Here is a 17790-nt window from a genome sequence, read left to right as displayed (position 1 = left end):
GGTTTTAAGCAATTGGTTAGTTTAAACAGTTCTCAGGTTTAGATAAAAAGATCCTGTTGAAGCAATGTAGCTCGTCTCAGCATGGAGAAATCCAATCAGGCCACCGCATGGAGGAGTTACAGGAATGAAGAAGGAAAGTTGGGAGTCCTGGTAAGGACTCTCCAGGTTGATGAGGACATGAGTGCCTCATGGGTACGGAACCACCCTGCTCTCACCACTGTACTGTGGGATTGCTGTGCTGCCTGGGGGAGCAGCCTTAGTCGCTGGGGCTTGTGGTTTTGGTTTTTTTCCCCTTACAGCGTTCTGGTTTTCCCTTATAAGTACCTGATACAAAGACTTTTCCTTCCACTGAAGTGATGCTCTAGCCCAGTGGTGCAGTAAGGGCAAGGGAATGGAAAATTGTGCGCACTCACTCACAGCCTCTGGTCCTGGGCTGAGTTCGAGTAAAATGGGTGGTACTGTCTTAGCTCAGTCCTCCTCTGACTTTTGCAGACGTTTCTCTTTGTTTATCTGTCCAAATGCCTTCTTTTGCAGAGATGTCTGGTGCCTTGTATGTGGCAAATAGCGAAACAGGAAAATCTCACTGAGGTTTCCCCCTTACCACATCTGAGTTTGCCGTGTCGTTTAGCCGTGTCTGATTCTCATATATTCTTTTTACTCCTCAAAGTGAGCTGTTAAGCCACATCTGTGGTCCATGCAGAACTGACTGGTGTTGCCAGAATTGGGTTTAGCAGGATTTTAATGGAGATGATCTTGCGCACCAAATTCTTGTAAATGTTCCCTGAGTTTTGCTGACTTCAGCCAGGACAGCCACCAGCATCTTTCTGGCACTAAAAGCTGTAACCACAAGAACTTAAAATAAAAAAAAAACATAGCAGTAAAACCAGCTAGCTTTCTGCACTTTATATTGGTGTTTTTGTAAGGGATGACTACAGTCCAAACGTTTGAGAAATTCTAGTCCTGTTCTTGCATTAGAAAAGTCTGAAACCATGCTTATTGTAATGGTTGTGTACAGCCAATTTGTCTTCAAACTGTGCTGCAATATGATCTAACACAAAGCTTTTTCAGACTCTTTGCTAAGGAGTAGAACTAGATTCAGCTCCAGCCATCCTCAGTGGATGAGAGTGGCAAAATGTTTCAAAAATGTATAGAAGCAATTTTCTACAAGACAATTTCTGTCTTTGGTGATAGGAGACAAACAGAAATTTGACAAAAACATTTTCTTCCGTGGCTTTATCTTGCCATGACAAATTAAAAGCTTATGCTCAGGTGACAGGACACTCAAAAGATTTTTCATGCTGAACCTTTTTCTTAATACTTGGATAATCTAAGCTCCCCTTGAAATAGGCTGTCATGAGTATACGGGGCACAGTCAGAGGTGGATGGAAAACATCAGCTGTTTCCTTTTCTAAATTTCTTGAATAGAGAGAAAAAGGTGTTTTGAGACAAAAACTAGGATTTGTGCCGTTCCACTCTCTGTGAAACTCAAAAGTGGTGTATCTCTTTAGGCTTTAAAAAATAAAAAAAGCTGGAAGGGAAAGGAAGCATTTGTTCTGGTCTGGCAAGATTAAGCTGAGGGAGTTCTGGGAGACTATATTTTATCTTAATTTCTTTGGAAAGGTGGAAGTCTCTTTGCCATGCGTCTGAAATAACTCTCAGACTTCCTCTTTGTGAAGTTCCTAAACAGCGGAGGCTCTGCAGATAAGCCCCAGGCCGGCGCTGAGCTCAGTATCACTCCCTTGCTGCGTCGTTTCGCCAGCTTTATCATTTTTCCTTTCTGTATTGATAGCACAGCTGTGCCTCCCCCTCTGCCAGTGAATGGAACGGGTCAAGTGAGGAAGGTCTGGCTTGTACCCGGGCTCCCAAGGGAAAGCACCTGGGCAGAGCACTCCAAGGGCTCCGGCTTCCTTTGGGGAGCTCATTGGAGGAGTTTCAGCTGGAGGAGGTCAAACTCTGGCACAGGAGGATGCAGCTTGCTGGCTGTCATTTTTCCAGGCTCATCCTCAAACCATGAGTTGGTGCAGAGCTGTTTTTCTTGTCCTGGGAATGGTGGGGATGCCCTCTCAGATGACCATGTGGCAATGGGCTCCTCTTTATCATGTCCAGAAGCTGCTGTGAGGAGCTTTGGCTGTTGCAGACAGGCTGATGCCTTGCTAAAGATGAGACCTTGAGCCCCCCACCAAGTTTTGCATTTCCGTGCTGCGTGTCAGCACTCCCCCTTGGATCTGTGTGATGTGGTGGGTGGGCTTGCAGGTCAGGGGGAGATGAGCAAAGTGGAGCGTGGCAATAGAGAGCAGGTTGGTTTGCAGAGGGCTTGTGCTTTGCAAAGGCCAAGCTGGCATGGATTTTTGATTTCTTTAGAACTATTACTTGCGAAACTAATTGTTCAACATCATGATACTTCCGTTCCCCCCCGCCTCATGTAACCATTAAAATCCTAGAGAGAATAAAAAATCCCTATCTTGTCTTGCTTGACCCACAATTATTTTTGACAGCAAACTTGTGAATCCTTTAACTGGCTGAGAGCGCTTCTGGAAGTTTTAAGGGACAGAGCTCGATAATTTCCCTTTGGCAACCAATTTCTGACAAGCTGCCACAGATTGTATTGCTTCGTAATTCTGAGAGGAATCTTTCTTCTTTTTTGTAGTCACCCTTGGGTATTGCATCACATGGGATGAACCTATTCTGTGAAGCCATTAGAGGCAAGTTGATCAGTCCAGTTCAGGAGCGGGAGAAGGCTTCTTTTTCTCATAGTTTTCTGATAGATGCTTATCTATGCCTATTACTTGGGTATCTGATTAGCCTTCTTGTGTAACAAATCCATTTCAATGAGAAGTAAACTGCAGTAAATGATTAACATAATCTTCTTTACTAATGACTAGGGCTTTTTAATTTAATGAGTCACTTCTAGAAGTCTGAGGGGGAAACAAGGACACAGTTTTTCCTTTTTTTAAATTACCACAGTGCCATCATTTGCCTGTAGAAGCACGGTGTTGTTTCTTACAGCAGCCATACCACACATATGGTACGTGTGCTCGCTCAGATATGTACAGTTCCCTTGCAACAGGAAATGTGTTGCACAGGTTTTATAAAATGACTCTTATGGTCATGATTAACGATTTTGTTATCCAGGCAGTGAAACCACAAGACTTTGGGGCCGCCATAGCAATCACAAAGCTCTGGTACGTGCAGCACAAATGTCTCATAATTGAGCATTTTAGGGCATGTTGAAACAGAGTTTCTTATCAGACTCCCTGTTCCAACTTTAGTTTTGGGTTCATTTCTCTTATGTGGCTACTGGGCATGTTTTCAATAGCTTCCCCTCAAAACCAAATGCTGGAGCTGGATTGGTTTCAACAGGTTTTAGAAGACAGTGTTTCTCTGACAGGCCAGTGGCTCGATGGTTTGGGACCTGATTTCCCGTCGGTGCAATAGCTTGGCTCTGGACAGCATGTCCTTTCCAGGTGTATTCCTGTAGGCGAGTGTGTTGTAGTTGGATGACCTGCAGCAAACCTCTCATGTCTCCACTCTTGACCATCCTCCCCAAAAGTTTCCCTGCTACGCTGATGGTAGAAAATCCCAGCCAAGACCCAGTCTTGTCATGAGGGACAGGAATTGTTCACTGCTTCCCTCACTAACAGAGTCTTACCATCATTTGTTCATAGTGACACTTGGCTGAAGATGAATGTGCCTTTTCTTTGAGAACATGCCTGACTTTCTCTGGTCACCAAGTCCAGGTTCGGTCCCAGTGGAGCGGTACTGAGAGAACAGTACACTTTTGAAGGCCTGAGGCATCATCATGTCTCTGATCCTTGGATACTTATTTTCTTCTGAGGGTTTCCCTATGGCTTCTTGAACCACATTTTAACTGTGGGCACCATCAGATGTACCTCCTTCTGCCTGAACCTTATCTGAGCCAGTTCCAGTGAATGCCTCAGAATCTTCCCTTCTGAAGGATACTAGAAGAATAATCTCTTCCTGCTCCCATTTCCATGGGACTCACAGTCCAGTAGACTTCTCTTCCCATCTTCCCCCCCCAATCTCTTTCCCAGGCTGGAGGGACCCAGGGTATTTAGTTAGCTGTTGTGGAGAAGCCATCCCATGTCCTCTATTGTCCTGGCCATGCTTCTGTCACCTTACCATGATGGAAATAACCTCTATTGACACAGGGTGGAAGGGAACCAGGACTGCAGACAGATTGGGGAAGCACAGCAGATAGATACAATGCCTTGGTGATTGTTGCTTCTGCTTTTTTTTTTAATCTGTCACAGAGCTGCCTGTTTTAATCCCAAACCTCTTTCCTGAGCAGCAATAACTGGTTCAGAGTGCATCATTGCACGTGTCAGATCAAGGTGTCTACGTCACATTGCACTTCAGGTTTGCTTTTTTTAACATCCAGTCTCTCAGCATTATGAGATTCTTAAGCAAGTTTTCAGGGTCAGCTTTCATTTTGAATAACTTAAGTTTCATCAGAAAATTGTGTCATCTTGTTCACCTCTCTCAAGTCATTGATGAGTATCCTCACCAGCACAGGTGAGGAGCCTGTGGGGTTCAGTGGTGACCTTCTGCTTGGGAGGTGGGTATTTTCTACCTTTTTTTCTTTTTCCTCAATCTTCAAACCATTCATATGTGTCAAGACCTCTCTTCTCCTATGGAAGTTTGAAGCTTCCATGAGGGACCTTGTTGGAAAGTAACAGTGCTTATCCCAGCTGATGGTCAGCAAGATAACCCTGCGTTTGTTAACCAGCTGCTGCCTTTAGCATCACCAACCAGGAATCAGCATGAACTTTGTTATAGACCAGTGAGCAGAGCCCTGGTCTTGGATAGCTTGGTTTCCCCTTTCTGGGCTCTTAAGAGTAAGTATTTGTGTTGGCAAACTGCCCCTCTAATCTGAGGACATTGAATGTGGAAATGCAGCAATTTTTAATAAGGTGAAAGCGGAGAGCAGAGCCACAGCCTCTGTGGTGTGCTGCAAACAGGTTTTGTAGCCGTGTCAACACATGTGGAGGAGAGGCTCAGTTGCCCTGACGGGTCTAAAGGAGGAGAAGGTGTGGAGGAAAGCAAAAGTAGATACGAATCGGGCAAGATAAAAATCACTACAACCTCCTTTCCAGTTGCCTGTTGCAGAAATGCTGCCTTCCCCGAGAGGCAGCGAATAGCGCTGCTCGGAGGGCTGGTTATAGCTCCCAGCTGCCCTGCTGAGATTATCTGGGAGTTATATCCAGTTTGGGTGGGATTTTTATTTTCATGTAGGACAGCGAGGGAGTTGCAGGACAGTATGTGCAACCGCCTCCAGTTGGGTAATTTTCCCAGGCTTTGTTGTTCCACCCATGAGCACCCATGATGTTTTCAGAGCGAATCCACAAAAGGCTTGTCCCAGTAGGGCTCAGTCACGGGTCCAGTGAAGGTGAAGGATTCTACTGGCTACCACGGCATGGTTTTAAGGCCTGCCTCCTTTTTGGTTCATGTCAGTCAAAGTTTAACTTTGAGAGCAAGCTGAGGCTGCCCAGACTATGGGGTGTGCACCATGTACAGCTCTGAAAAAAAAAGGTACTCGTATGAGTACCAACGTGGTTGTTGTAACTAAATCCTAGCTCTCCTTGGGTTTTTCAAATGGGTTGTAAGCTTAATTCTATCATGAAGTATTTGTAAAAGCTGCTCATTTTCTTTTGAAATGTCCCCAAAATGTGCTGTTTATTGTAGGGTCTGAAGTTACAGGTGCAAGACTTGGCTTTGAAGGGTTTAAACCCCAGATTTGAAATACCTTTGTATAATAAGTTATAAAGACTGGGCTGATAAAACCACTTTTTTAGAAGAGCCTGAATATTGGTGCAGTTCCATTTTAGAGGTGTTAACTGTGTTAAGAGTTGATCTGCTTGTACATACTTGTTTAAAAAAAAAGGAAAAAAAACAACCAAAGCAAACACATGCATTAAAAGTCTGTTCCTAGTGGGTGGGTCAGCCATTCAAAACTCATCCTGCTTGTTGTACCTCTCAGATAACCCCGGCTGGCTTTACATCACACTGCAAATATCTGGGTATTTGCTTTCAACAAAGTAAGTTGGGAGTTCAGTGCTTTTTAAGTGCCATACCAGTTAAAGAGAACCAACATCTATTTTTGTGTTGTGACACTTTAAGGTGTTCTCATCTTTGGACAGAGTCTTGCAGAGCGTTGTTTTATTTAACAAATACCCACAATGAAGGTGCTTGTGTTCTTGGAGTAAGAGATGTGTCTAGGACGATTCATTGGAAAACAGTGTTTAGAGAGTGCATTCTTGACAAGGAGAGAAGGTTTTTCAGGTAAAACCAGTCTTCTACTACTGATACAATTCTCTGCTCTCAAAGTTGTGTCTCTAGCTAAATGTGGAGGCAAATGGAAACCTTTCTCTTGGACTTGTAGCTGCAGCACATCTTGTTAGTTGGGGGGGGAGTGGAGATTTTTCTTATTTCAAAGCAGCAATGTTTCAGGCACGTTCCATGCTACAGCTGTTCTGATCGTTGTGCATGGAGGCTCTTTTTTTCCTGCTTCCGGTTTGCTGGTGCATTTCACAGCTGTCCATTGATATTCATGGTAATGTGAAAAAGCCCAAAAGCTATAAATAGAATTAACAGACAAAATCCTGAATTTCTAGATATCGTATGGCAACTATACTAACCTAGGAAGGGCGGTGGAGAGATGATGGCTAAAACTGTTACCCCACTGTGTATTTCTGCAGGAGGAAAAATACATATGTTAAGAAGCTGCAGGTATTGGCAACAGCATGTTATTGTGTGATATTTCACCCTTTCATGATCATTGATGCATAATGATGTAACTAATTAACCTAAAGAAAGTGCTCACCGTGAGCCAGGAATGTATAAAAACTCAACCAACATTCATTGCACATTGGAGAGCAGTGACAAAACGAGAGGGAAAAATAAACCCTGAACTTTTTAAAGGAAAGCTGATTTTTTCAAGTAGCCTGTGATGAACTGGAATTTGGTGAGTGTTTGGAGAACATATAAAGGTTAACAAAATTGCCAGTGTTTTTGTAGCCTGGGTAGATGCTCTGTCTGAGCCCGCAGAACTTAACACAATTGCATCATTTCATGGAGTTTAACTTTCCTCCTCAGAGGGAGCTTCTGGTGACGACTCATCGTCCTGCCATGCCCAGGATAACAAATAACATGCCAAGCAAATACAAGTGGTGTTGGTGAATATGTCACGGGCAGGCTATGGCATATTATTTTTCCATGTGTGTGGCGACAGCTTTTATGGCCTGGCAACAGATCTGCCTCTTTCAAGTATTTTATGTGAAACTTTATGAAGCCTCCAGCCGTCAGGTGTTGCCAATATTGCAGGTGTGCACAAAGTCAGTGAGTGGCAAAACATCTCCTAATACCACGTGTGGTAACAGCTGAATGTGTGACCATTTTCCCCCTCCCCTTTCCATTTAAAACAGAATGCTACAGATAGCTCCTCCAACTCCTCTCAGAAAAGGGAACAGCCTGTGCGAACTCTGGCTTCTCCTGCATCCTGCGAACATCGAAGAATTTGCACTCGTGGACACCTTCACGACCATTATAGCTCTGACCACTACCATCTAGAACAAGTAAGGTTTCTTCCCAGTGTTGCTACCTCAAGGTCTGTGTCTCTGCCAGAGCTAAGGCTGGTGTTTGGTTTTCCCCCACATCCCTGAAAGACACCTCCCCGCTTCCACTCTCCCCATTTCCCTCTCAGTTAACTTTAAATGGCTTCCAGTTATTTAAAAACAAAGTGGGGGGAGAGGAGGGATTACGCTGTGGTTTAGTGTGTGACATTGTACCAGGTGCACACAGGCCACTGTAGGACTGTGACAGTTGTACTCACTCCTGAGCCAATGGCTGAAACTCTTGTGATGGATCACGGTGAAGGGCGTACAAAAAAGGAAAGACAAAATTGTTAAATATTGGTTCTTCACGAAGCAAGGAGACAGCTGTTGCCAGTAGCTAAGTGAGCTTATTTATCTTTTCTCTCTCTTCCTCTCCGTTCCTACTTCCACAGTCAGTACCACGGTCCTACCGGCACGTCAACTTTCCAGACGATGATGAGGAGATAGTGCGCATCAATCCTCGGGAAAAGATCTGGATGACCGGATATGAGGATTATCGCCATGCCCCAGCACGAGGAAAGAACTTTGATCCTGATGACATGGACTCCTACGTACGTTTTGCCAAAAGCGAGGCCTCAAAACACGAATACACTTATCCTTACGTAGACAACTCGGACTTTGACCTGGGTGAAGATATCAAGGGTGCTGTGATAAAGACTCAACCTGTCAAATTCAAGCCCAGGCGGAAGGAAGACGGTGAGAGGTCGCGGTGCGTGTACTGCAGGGACATGTTCAACCACGAGGAGAACAAACGGGGTCAGTGCCAGGATGCTCCAGACCGCGTCAAGACTTGCATCCATCGAGTGAGCTGTATGTGGTGCGCAGACACTATGCTCTATCACTGTATGTCCGACCCAGAAGGAGACTATACGGATCCTTGCTCGTGCGACACCAGTGATGAAATGTTTTGCCTCCGGTGGATGGCCCTTATCGCCTTGTCTTTCATTGCTCCATGTATGTGCTGTTACTTGCCGCTTCGGGCTTGTTACCACTGTGGGGTCATGTGCAGGTGCTGTGGTGGAAAACACAAAGCTGCTGGATGACTACAGATGCATTCAAAGTGTTACGTTTCTCCTGTAGTTCAAGGAACACGTTGGTTTTGGAGCATTGAGATCACTCATTTTGATGCAGCCACTGTGCCCGACAGCATCTGGGAACCACCAGTTTGGATCACTTTACATTGGGTCGTCTGGGGCTCACACTGCATTGATTTGCTCATCAACTGTTCTAACTAACTAACCTACAGCATAGACTTTTGTATTAATAATCTGTAATCAAAACAGACTGTCTTGTACATGTTTATATTTTTATTTTTTTTTTCATTTAAAATGAGTTTGAGAGAAGAACTGCTTTAAATGGTGGTGGATTGTAGAACATCTCCAGGTTGTGTCTGTCTTGCCTCCGCTTGTGTGGTACCATCAGCGTGTTAGCAAGCTTTGACATTTCTAGAAATGGGGCGGTGTAGTGGATGGAATCTCACTCGGAAGGTATTTTAACTTGCCGTCAAGTTATTGTGTGTGTATAGAAGGTGTGCTAGTAACAAACTTGTACCACAACACAGTATTTCTGTCACTGGTTTTCTTTGGGTTTTTTGTTCTGTTTTCCAAAGCTAAAATAGCCATCTAAGCTGCGGTTCCTCTTTTAGAGTCCATCGTCATTTCCTTCAGCAAACATCTTAAATTATTTCTCTGTTCGCAAAGCTCTGTGAGCAGAAAGCTCATAGTCACATAACCATTGAGAATCTGGAAGTCCTCCTTACCTGTAATCATTTCAGACCACTACTTGAAAGGGAAACTTAAAATTTTAGTGTTTTCTTTTTTCCCTAAATAACATTGGAAAAATAAAACTGTGTTTTCAGAGCTCTGCCCAAAAAGAAAGGGAACTTCTTCATTAGCCAGCAGTGTAATGATCTGTGAATAAAACACTAAGGTTCCAGATGAGGAAAATTGTTGATATGCAAAGAATTACTAACAATGCAATGTCAAAAGCACTATTATGGCAATTCTGGGGAAATGCTGCATTACGTGGTGGATTATATGGAAAATCGTGTTTGTTTGTTTTCTGTATACATGAGCATGAGAACATACGCGTCCACTGTAGAAACAACATTTAGCAATCTAAACAGGTATTTAAAAATCCAAAGCCAGGATCTTAACTACCACTTCCAGTTTGTGACCTGTGGTCCCAATCCTCCAGATACTTACACGTCTCAACGTACTGCGCACGCAGCCGGCGTCTCTGTGAGTCTGTATGTAGGATGAAGCATGTGAGTCTTTGCAGGAGCCAGACCAAAGCGTCTGCCTGGCTTTCCCCCTCCCCAGTTCACCGCCCAGGTTTATCAAGTGGATGCATAAGGTGCATACAGCAGGATACTATTACTTTAATTTTTTTTTAATTTTTTTTTTTAATGTCATGTTGTCTTGTGTACAAGGCTTGTAATTAGCTTGGAAAAAGAGTATTTTTCTAATATATTACAAGGAATAGCCAAATAATTTTTATTAAAAAATAAAAAAACTGATTTAGCGCAGTGAGCTCTAACTAGCATAGTACAATCCGAATACTTTGAGGCAGCTAGGGATTGGCTTGTCAAAGCTGGCACTGCTGTTCCTGCCATAATTTCTTTCTGCAGTAAATTGCCAGTGGGCGCATGTCCTTTCCCTCCCTCTATTGCACATTGACATCAGTCTTAAAAGAGAGGAATTTTTTTTTTAATAATTAATTTGCCAAATAAATGTAAAAGGAACGCTTGCCATTCTTTCTTGGTGGAATGTCCCAACGGTTCCTCTGAGAGTTAATCACAGCTTTCTAGTCAACCATGAATTAAGTATGCAATGTGCTTATTATACACTATAGAGTTGGGTAGGTTTAATTCATAGCAGTTAGTGGGGATTTTTTCAGTTGGAGAAAAAAATTGAATGATAGTGGAAAAGGGATGGAGTGTTACACTCTGGGTGATGTGTCTGGGTTTGCTGAATGAAATATAAATATTTTGTGCCTAATAGCAGTTGACAAATCTCTCAATGGTGTCTAGTAAACATCAAGCCAGCCTCGTAAAAAAATAATTAATGAAACAACCTTTTCCTTTTATTTCTGTTCTCAAAAGTTGTTTCATGTAAACAAACATCTGTAAGATCTTCTCTCTATAAAGCACAACACTACAAAAAGATCTTACAGTTTTTTGTCCGGTCTTGAAGTGCCCCTATTTATTTAAATAAAGTAGACATACTCCATGCCTTTCTGTATGTCTGAAAATAAAAGTTTAAAAAAAAGTCCCTCTTTTTTTATTTTATTTTTTCTCCCCCTCCTCCTTCCTCCCTCTTCTCTTGGGTTTTTGTAATACTTGTAGATTTTGCTGCGTGCGTTATTTGGTTTGTGATGGCAGTGGTGTAAGGGCACAAGGATAGAAATGGGTGGTTTTTTGTAAATATTTCTCCTTAATTTTCACACTGCTGCTGAACAGTGTGTAGCGTTCTCCCAGTCAGCTTTGCAATACTGACATCAATCATTTGAGAGAAATTATTCAGATTTTATTTTTGTATCTGTGGTAACAAAAACATTAACCAATTTTTTTTTCCTGTTGTGGAAAGGTTTTGGTTTTTTGTTTGGTTTTTTTTTTCCAAGCTATTGCTCACATTAACAAATTAAAGTGCCTGAAGCCTCATCATTATGTATCTATATACTAAAAGTTAAAACCCTGTTGTATTGATTTTTATAAGCCTTTTTACCTCTGTGTAAAAAAAAATATATATACAAGTGTATGATGTACATTTTAGTTCTTAACTTCTTTTTTTATTGTTTCTAATATGTATGATCAGTGTAGCTATTGCTTTAAAATGTACCATGTAAATATAAATACATCATATCAAAATGATGCCGTTTATTGTCAAAATGATGCTGTTTATTGTTATTCGGATGTCCGGGAAATGAGGGGAAAATGGAATGGGGGCGTCTCTGAAGCTACCTGGGGGTTACTGAGGAAAAATATTGCTTTATTTCACATTTTTGGGTGGTAAAGGCTGCTGGCCTTGGGCACGGGCTGTTCTCGCCGAGACACGGTGGGGAGGACGAGGACAGGTGTTTTTCCAAGTGTTTTTTGGGTGGTTTTCAGGTGTTTCCCACATTCAGTGGGAGGATGTGACCTGGTGACACCGTGCCCCAGTAAGGCCCTGGCAGCAACTGGGGCTTTCTCCTGCTCTCCCTGCTCTTCTTCCCGGGTCCTCGTCCCACACACTGCTTGGGGCTGAGGTAAAAATGCTGTGGAACTGTTTTTGTTCTGTTTCACCCAAGCAGAGTGGCTCCAAGGAGGAGGGGAGAGCAGAGAAGGGTGACAGACATGGCTGCTGAGCAAGGGCCGCCTCGATTCCTGAGGGCATGCGGAGCGGGTTTGCAGCAGCTTTTAAGGAGGGATTCCTGAGGTGCCTGGCACTGCCATCCCTGCTCAGAGAGACTTAATGTGGGAGATGTCAGGAGAAAAACCCAGTTAAAATGGACACCAGCCTGCCCCCAATCAACTGAGGAAGCTTGGGGGGAAACTAGTGAGTATATCCAAATTTTTATAATTATTTCCAACAGGAGTTGGTCAGGCCACCACCAACCACATCTGCCGAGCTCAGGTTTATTTTTCCATAGGTAAGTGGTAACACAGCCAAGCTGTTGCTCCTTTTTATGTGCTGCTGCTTGTTTCACTGCGGAACAGCAGAGCTGCCTGGAGCAGTGTCAGAGAGGAGGCAAAGAGCACACTTTTTGTTGGTTTATATTTGTATTTACATATTCCTGGAAATGTTATATGCTCATATAAACAAATATTTCTGTGAAGGTTTATTATACAACTGTGCGGATGTTACATATTTTTTAAGAAGACTTGCAGTCCTCATGACAAGCACAGACACTGTGGGTCAGGTGCTGTGTTCAGGACTTGCTGCACGCAAAGTCATTCAGTCTGTGTTGGTGTTTGGCTCCATCCACAGCAAAGCTGCAGAGTGACTCCAACAGCCTGTTGCTCGTAGTCCATGCTCTCTTGACTAATTATGCCAGGAGGACTCCAACCCTGTTCCCTGGCCACTTGGATTTAGCTTGTCCCACAAATGCCCAGCTATGCCACATTTCTTACAGCCTGCAATGTCCTCTCGCCTTCATCTGTGAATCAAAGGTGTTGCTTACGCCTGGAGATTTCTAAACTGACCCAGAAAACAGTACATTTGGACCCCGGACCTGTGGAAAATGAAAGTGTCACCAAGATACAAGGCAGCATGAATGGCAACCAACCTTCTACAACCTAATTTACTCCTGATCATCTGGGACAGGTACTGTCCTCTTGGTAGGATGGAGTCACAGACTGAGTTTGGAAAGGACACAGATGCTGTAGGCTTCCAACCATGTGAAACAAGATTGAATATTTTCTGGTTTAAAAAAAATCTATTTCACTAGTAAACATAATACAAATTACATTTTAGAATACTCTCAGGAGTTTAGCTGCCCACCGTTGCTTTTAGGGGCAGAATGTTTGCATGAGGAGAGTTCACCTGGCCTGCTTTAATCACTCAGTAATCTAAGCTTTTCTCACTCTGCTTGGACAACTTGTAATTTAAATAGGCAAAATGGACTTATCCCTGTTGTGAAAACAAGTAAGTCCAAGAGTTTGAATGACTTATGTAAAGTCATATGGGGATTTTGTGGCACAGTCTGGCCTGGAGTATCCTGAGCACAAGTTCACCACCATCTTCATCCAAAGGTCATTTCTCCTATCAGTCTGAAGATTAATTGGGAAGTTTGGGCTTCAGCAGGAGCTTCGCTGCATGGAGCGCAAACCAAACCACCAGCCAGGGGTGTGTAAATCTCCTTTCTGTGCTAATTCCACTTGGAAATGCAAATTAGAAGTAGCTCTCAGGATGCCTGGAAGCAAGAGGTATTGTTGCATGTGTTCTCAGTGCTTACCACAGACAGAACTTGGCTTCTTGTACAAAAGAAATGCAGCCTTTTTCTTTGAGAGCAACAAGGAGATGCTTTCCTGTCTTCAGCACACCATGCCAGGTGAGTTAACATCCTCCTCACGCCTTATCCTTTTCCAGGATGTTCAGCCTACTGGTATTTTCTTAACATTTTGAATTAGGCAATTAAATCCCTTAGAATCTTGGTGACATACGTGGAAATAAATAGAAAAATGTTTGGCTTCCACCCAGAGACAAGATATTTAAATGGTGGAAAGTATGTGTGTATTTTTGGGTGGTATACTTAGATCCCCACAAATATTTTTAGTTGCTTCCCTGCACTCATGCACAACCATGCCATGCCATTCATCTCATTCCCCCATTCCACACTTGTAAATTCATTTAGGAAGATTTGACAGACTTTGGTTTGGCTTCTGCTTGATTCCAGCACTGCTGCCTAACGTCGTGTGAGACGGGATCTCACGGCAGCACTCTGGGTGGTTGTAAAGAGAAAGGTTTGTGAGGACTGTAACACATCTGATCTCTCTGCATGAGCAATCACAGCTCCATGCTCGAAGGTGGCAGGGAGAGTACAAAGTCATTTTCAGGCTTAATATAATCCCTGTAATCACCTAAGGAGTCACAGATGGTAGGTAGGAGCAAGTACTGTTGCATGGGGGAGCTAGAATTAATGCATACTTTGGGATGGCTAAGACATTGCCAAGTCATACACAGCCTTAAACTTAATTCTTATCTAGATTACTTAATTATTATTAATTATATAGAAAATGTCATACGAACTGGCATTCCTTTTTTTTGCACTTTCTAAGGTTATGTCACAATGAGCTGCAGAATTGGCCAACATCTGTTTTAAGGCAGCTGACAGGATTACTATCAGGCTTATTGCTTTGAGCCAGCACTATACTGATTTTCACACTCTTAATTTCTCCAATTCAGTGCTGTGCCAGTGTTTTCTTATCAACTGATAGAGGTCTTGATATGACATTTCAATCTCAGGAAAGAACATGGGAAGGGAACTTGTCAATACAGTGAGATCCTCGAAGTGTCAAGTCTGGTGTGTTCCCAGATTCCCAAATATCTTCAAATCTGAGATTTCCAGTATGCAGATTGTATTTTCCTCCAACCTGATTCAGAAACTAAAAGCTCAGACACTTCTAAAATTTGAAGCATTAACATCCTGGTGCCCCAGAGAGTCATTTCCTATCTTAAAAGCCCAATTCCAGAACTACAGAACTCAAGTGATTTCACTTTAGAAGTGCTTACTCTTTACAACTTCCTGAGAACAATGATAAAAGCCAGGTTACAAAGTATAACTTTCAACCACGTTTTGCAAAAGTGCTGGCCACAACTTAAAGCAGAGAGTATTTTGGTGTGGGCAGTCAAAAGGAGCAGTACTCTGCTGGTTTTGTGCAGGAGTCTGAACATTGCAAAATTCAAATTCCAATAAATTTATTTCAGAAAACTCTGAGCAGCTAAAAAAAAAAAGACAGATTAGAAGCTAGGACTGAATGCAGATGCAAGATATATGGTTCATCCTAGATATGAAACATAAGTAGAAATACAGCCCTTTTTTTCTTTTCTTTTTGGTTTTGGTTTTTTTTTTTGAGGGGTACCTAAAATGAAGCTCCCAGTGTCGCAGTAATGTATGGCTGTGGGGCCCTGATGTTCAAGCTAAAGTACCCCTAACAGTTTCCATGTATTTCTGCAAGGAAGGGCAGATGCTCTGTGCCTCCAAGAGGAGTGCTCAGACCAACACTGAGGCACAGGCTGCCAAAATGGAAATGTATATACACATACAGATGCACGTGTATGTGCATATCATTTTGGAGCAGAAATATGAAATTACCGACATGAGCTAAAAACCCAAGTGACAGTTACCCTTTAAATAACTAAACAAACAGGTGAAACTCCAGCTGTGTGGCTGCCCCTGGTGGCTTGGCAACAATGAATAGGGTTTTCTGTGCAGTGATCCCAAGTCTTGGGGATTGCTCCAGGATTTCTCTGTTCATTTAGTGAATAGTTCTCAGTGAACATCCTCATCTTGAGGAAAACCCCAGAACCCTATTAAGTGGTTGAGCCAGCCACAGAAATGAGAAAGCTTCCGAAGTAGAAAGCAAAATAGCTGTAGGATGAAGCAGAGAGATATATTCTGCTCAGAGGAGTTTTCTGCTTTGCTGTGGCTTGAGGGTCATGTGCTGGATGGTCAGTGATGCTGTTTTCTCTGGGGCCAGTGACTGGGCTGTAGGGAAACCATGGGCATTTTGGCAAGCAGGAAAGCCTGTGCATTCATTCATCTGTCTGAAATGGAGGGGTTTGTGGCAAACCATTTGGCCAGAGCAAGGCAGCCTTTGCAGTGATGCCAGTTCCACAGTTTAAGTACAGTTTCTGCCACAGGGCTGAGACATAGTTGTGCTTCCACATGTGACCAGATGTGCCACAGGCCTGGATTAGTCTGTAGGCTGAGCAAAGTCCTCACACTTACCCGTGTCTTTGCAGGGAGATTTAAAGGGCCACAATGTGGCAGAGAGGTGGCAAGAAGTACCACATACATTTAATTTCAAAACTCTAGCAGCCATCACCAGTGCAATGCTATTTGCTGCCTTTGTGCTTCCCTAGATTTTGAACAAATGGACTTCTTCCAGCAACAAGTAGGAGATGACTAGAGACTGTTCTCCAGTTCCCTGAGGTAAAATCCTGACTCCACTTTAGTCAGTGGCAAAAATCCCATACACCAAAGTGAAGCCAGGATTTGTCTCCTGGGATCTGCTGGACTTGGATGCCAGTATCTCAGGGTTTGGCACCCAAAGTACATTCTCCACAGGCAACTCTGAGGTGAACTTTCCATGGTCTTCTTGTTCAGCCTGGAGGAGACTGAGGGGAGACCTCACACAGTCTACAGCTTCCTCATGAGGGGAAGCAGAGGGGCAGGCCCTGATCTCTTCTCTCTGGTGACCCCAGGGAATGGCCTGAAGCTTTGTTAGGGGTTTAGGTTGGATATTAGGAAAAGGTTCTTCACCCAAAGGGTGGTTGGGCACTGGAACAGGCTCCCGAGAGAGGTGGTCACAGCACCAAGCCTGTCTGAGTTCAAGAAGTGTCTGGACAATGCTCTCAGGCACATGGTGTGATTCTTGGGATGTCCTGTGCAGGGCCAGGAGTTGGACTCAATGATCCTTGTGGGTCCCTTCTAACTGAGGATCTTCTATGATTCTTTGATTCTCCCTCCCCCATTCTCCTCAGGGACACAGGGTACAATGTCCAAGTCCATAAAAAGGGATTTCTTATCCTACGCAGTGTTCCAGCTCCCCGATTCTGTCTTTAAAGGGCTGTTTGAAATGGGAACCACTTTCTGCTCCTGCAAAGGAGTGGGAGTGTCCTGCTGACAGATGAGGAAGGCCTTTTGGGACCCTAGGATCCCCAGTTTTAAACTTACCGCCTTAGCTTGTCCCCTCTTTTTTTCCTGTGCCCAATTACTAGGGCATTTCATTTACTTGGACTTTCTCAAACCAGCTTGGAAAAAAAAAGTATCTTGGAGGAGTAAGCAGTTTTGACTGAAAAAGTGACAAGTTGGCAGGGAGGTTCCCTCAGCCACCTCTCACTCATTTTTGACAGGGTTTCAAGCTGGCAGCAATCCTGTCTGATATTAGGTCAAAATTCCAATTGAAGATTAAAAAAAAAAAAAAAAAAAGTTGAAAGGGTGCCTGTGTACTAACATTCATGACAGAAAGGTCCTGAAACAAAGAAGCACCTCTGAAAGGGCTGTGTTTTCAAACCCACTCACATACATAACATTTTAAGAGCTGTCACCATCAGAGCACGTTTTATGGCCAGTTCCTGAAGGAAGTGGTTGTAAAGATGTGGCACGAAGAGCAGCAAATCCAGGTGCTGAGCAGAGAGCTTTTGAACTTAGAGCAAATGCGTGATGCTTTTTTCTAACCAGAACAACTGCTGTTTGTGACCATCTGAACTTTGAGCTACAAGAAAATGTCTTTGGGGTTCGTCAGGCTGATATCCTGTCTCTAACCACAGCCTGTACCAGATACTTCAAAGGGAGAGAATACAAGAAACTCTGTATTGGAATCATCTGCTAGCAGAGGAAATTTCTTCCCAACATCAGACAATTTGTCAGTGATTTATCTCCTCAAGCAGGAAAGTTTATGTGCCTCTTAAAAAAAAAAATCCAGTTGAACATAACAGTGATGAAAGTTTATTCA

At 43.3% G+C, this 17790-nt stretch overlaps 1 protein-coding gene across 2 annotated transcripts in view; it reads left to right on the top strand.

Moving 5' to 3' along the window:
• Positions 1–11502, top strand: part of SPRED2 (sprouty related EVH1 domain containing 2) — a 60176-nt gene extending 48674 nt beyond the window's left edge. For both annotated transcript variants that reach the window (XM_027694952.1, XM_027694953.1), the window contains exons 5-6: positions 7443–7592; positions 8024–11502. In XM_027694952.1, coding sequence (XP_027550753.1) covers positions 7443–7592; positions 8024–8674 — 801 coding nt within the window. In that variant the 3' untranslated portion in view covers positions 8675–11502. The remainder of the gene's footprint in view (positions 1–7442; positions 7593–8023) is intronic.
• Positions 11503–17790: the final 6288 nt, after the last annotated feature.

Source organism: Neopelma chrysocephalum, unplaced genomic scaffold (assembly GCF_003984885.1).
Source record: "Neopelma chrysocephalum unplaced genomic scaffold, ASM398488v2 Primary Assembly neopelma1_99, whole genome shotgun sequence".
Lineage (NCBI taxonomy): Eukaryota > Metazoa > Chordata > Aves > Passeriformes > Pipridae > Neopelma > Neopelma chrysocephalum.
This window is presented reverse-complemented; position numbering and strand designations above follow the sequence as displayed.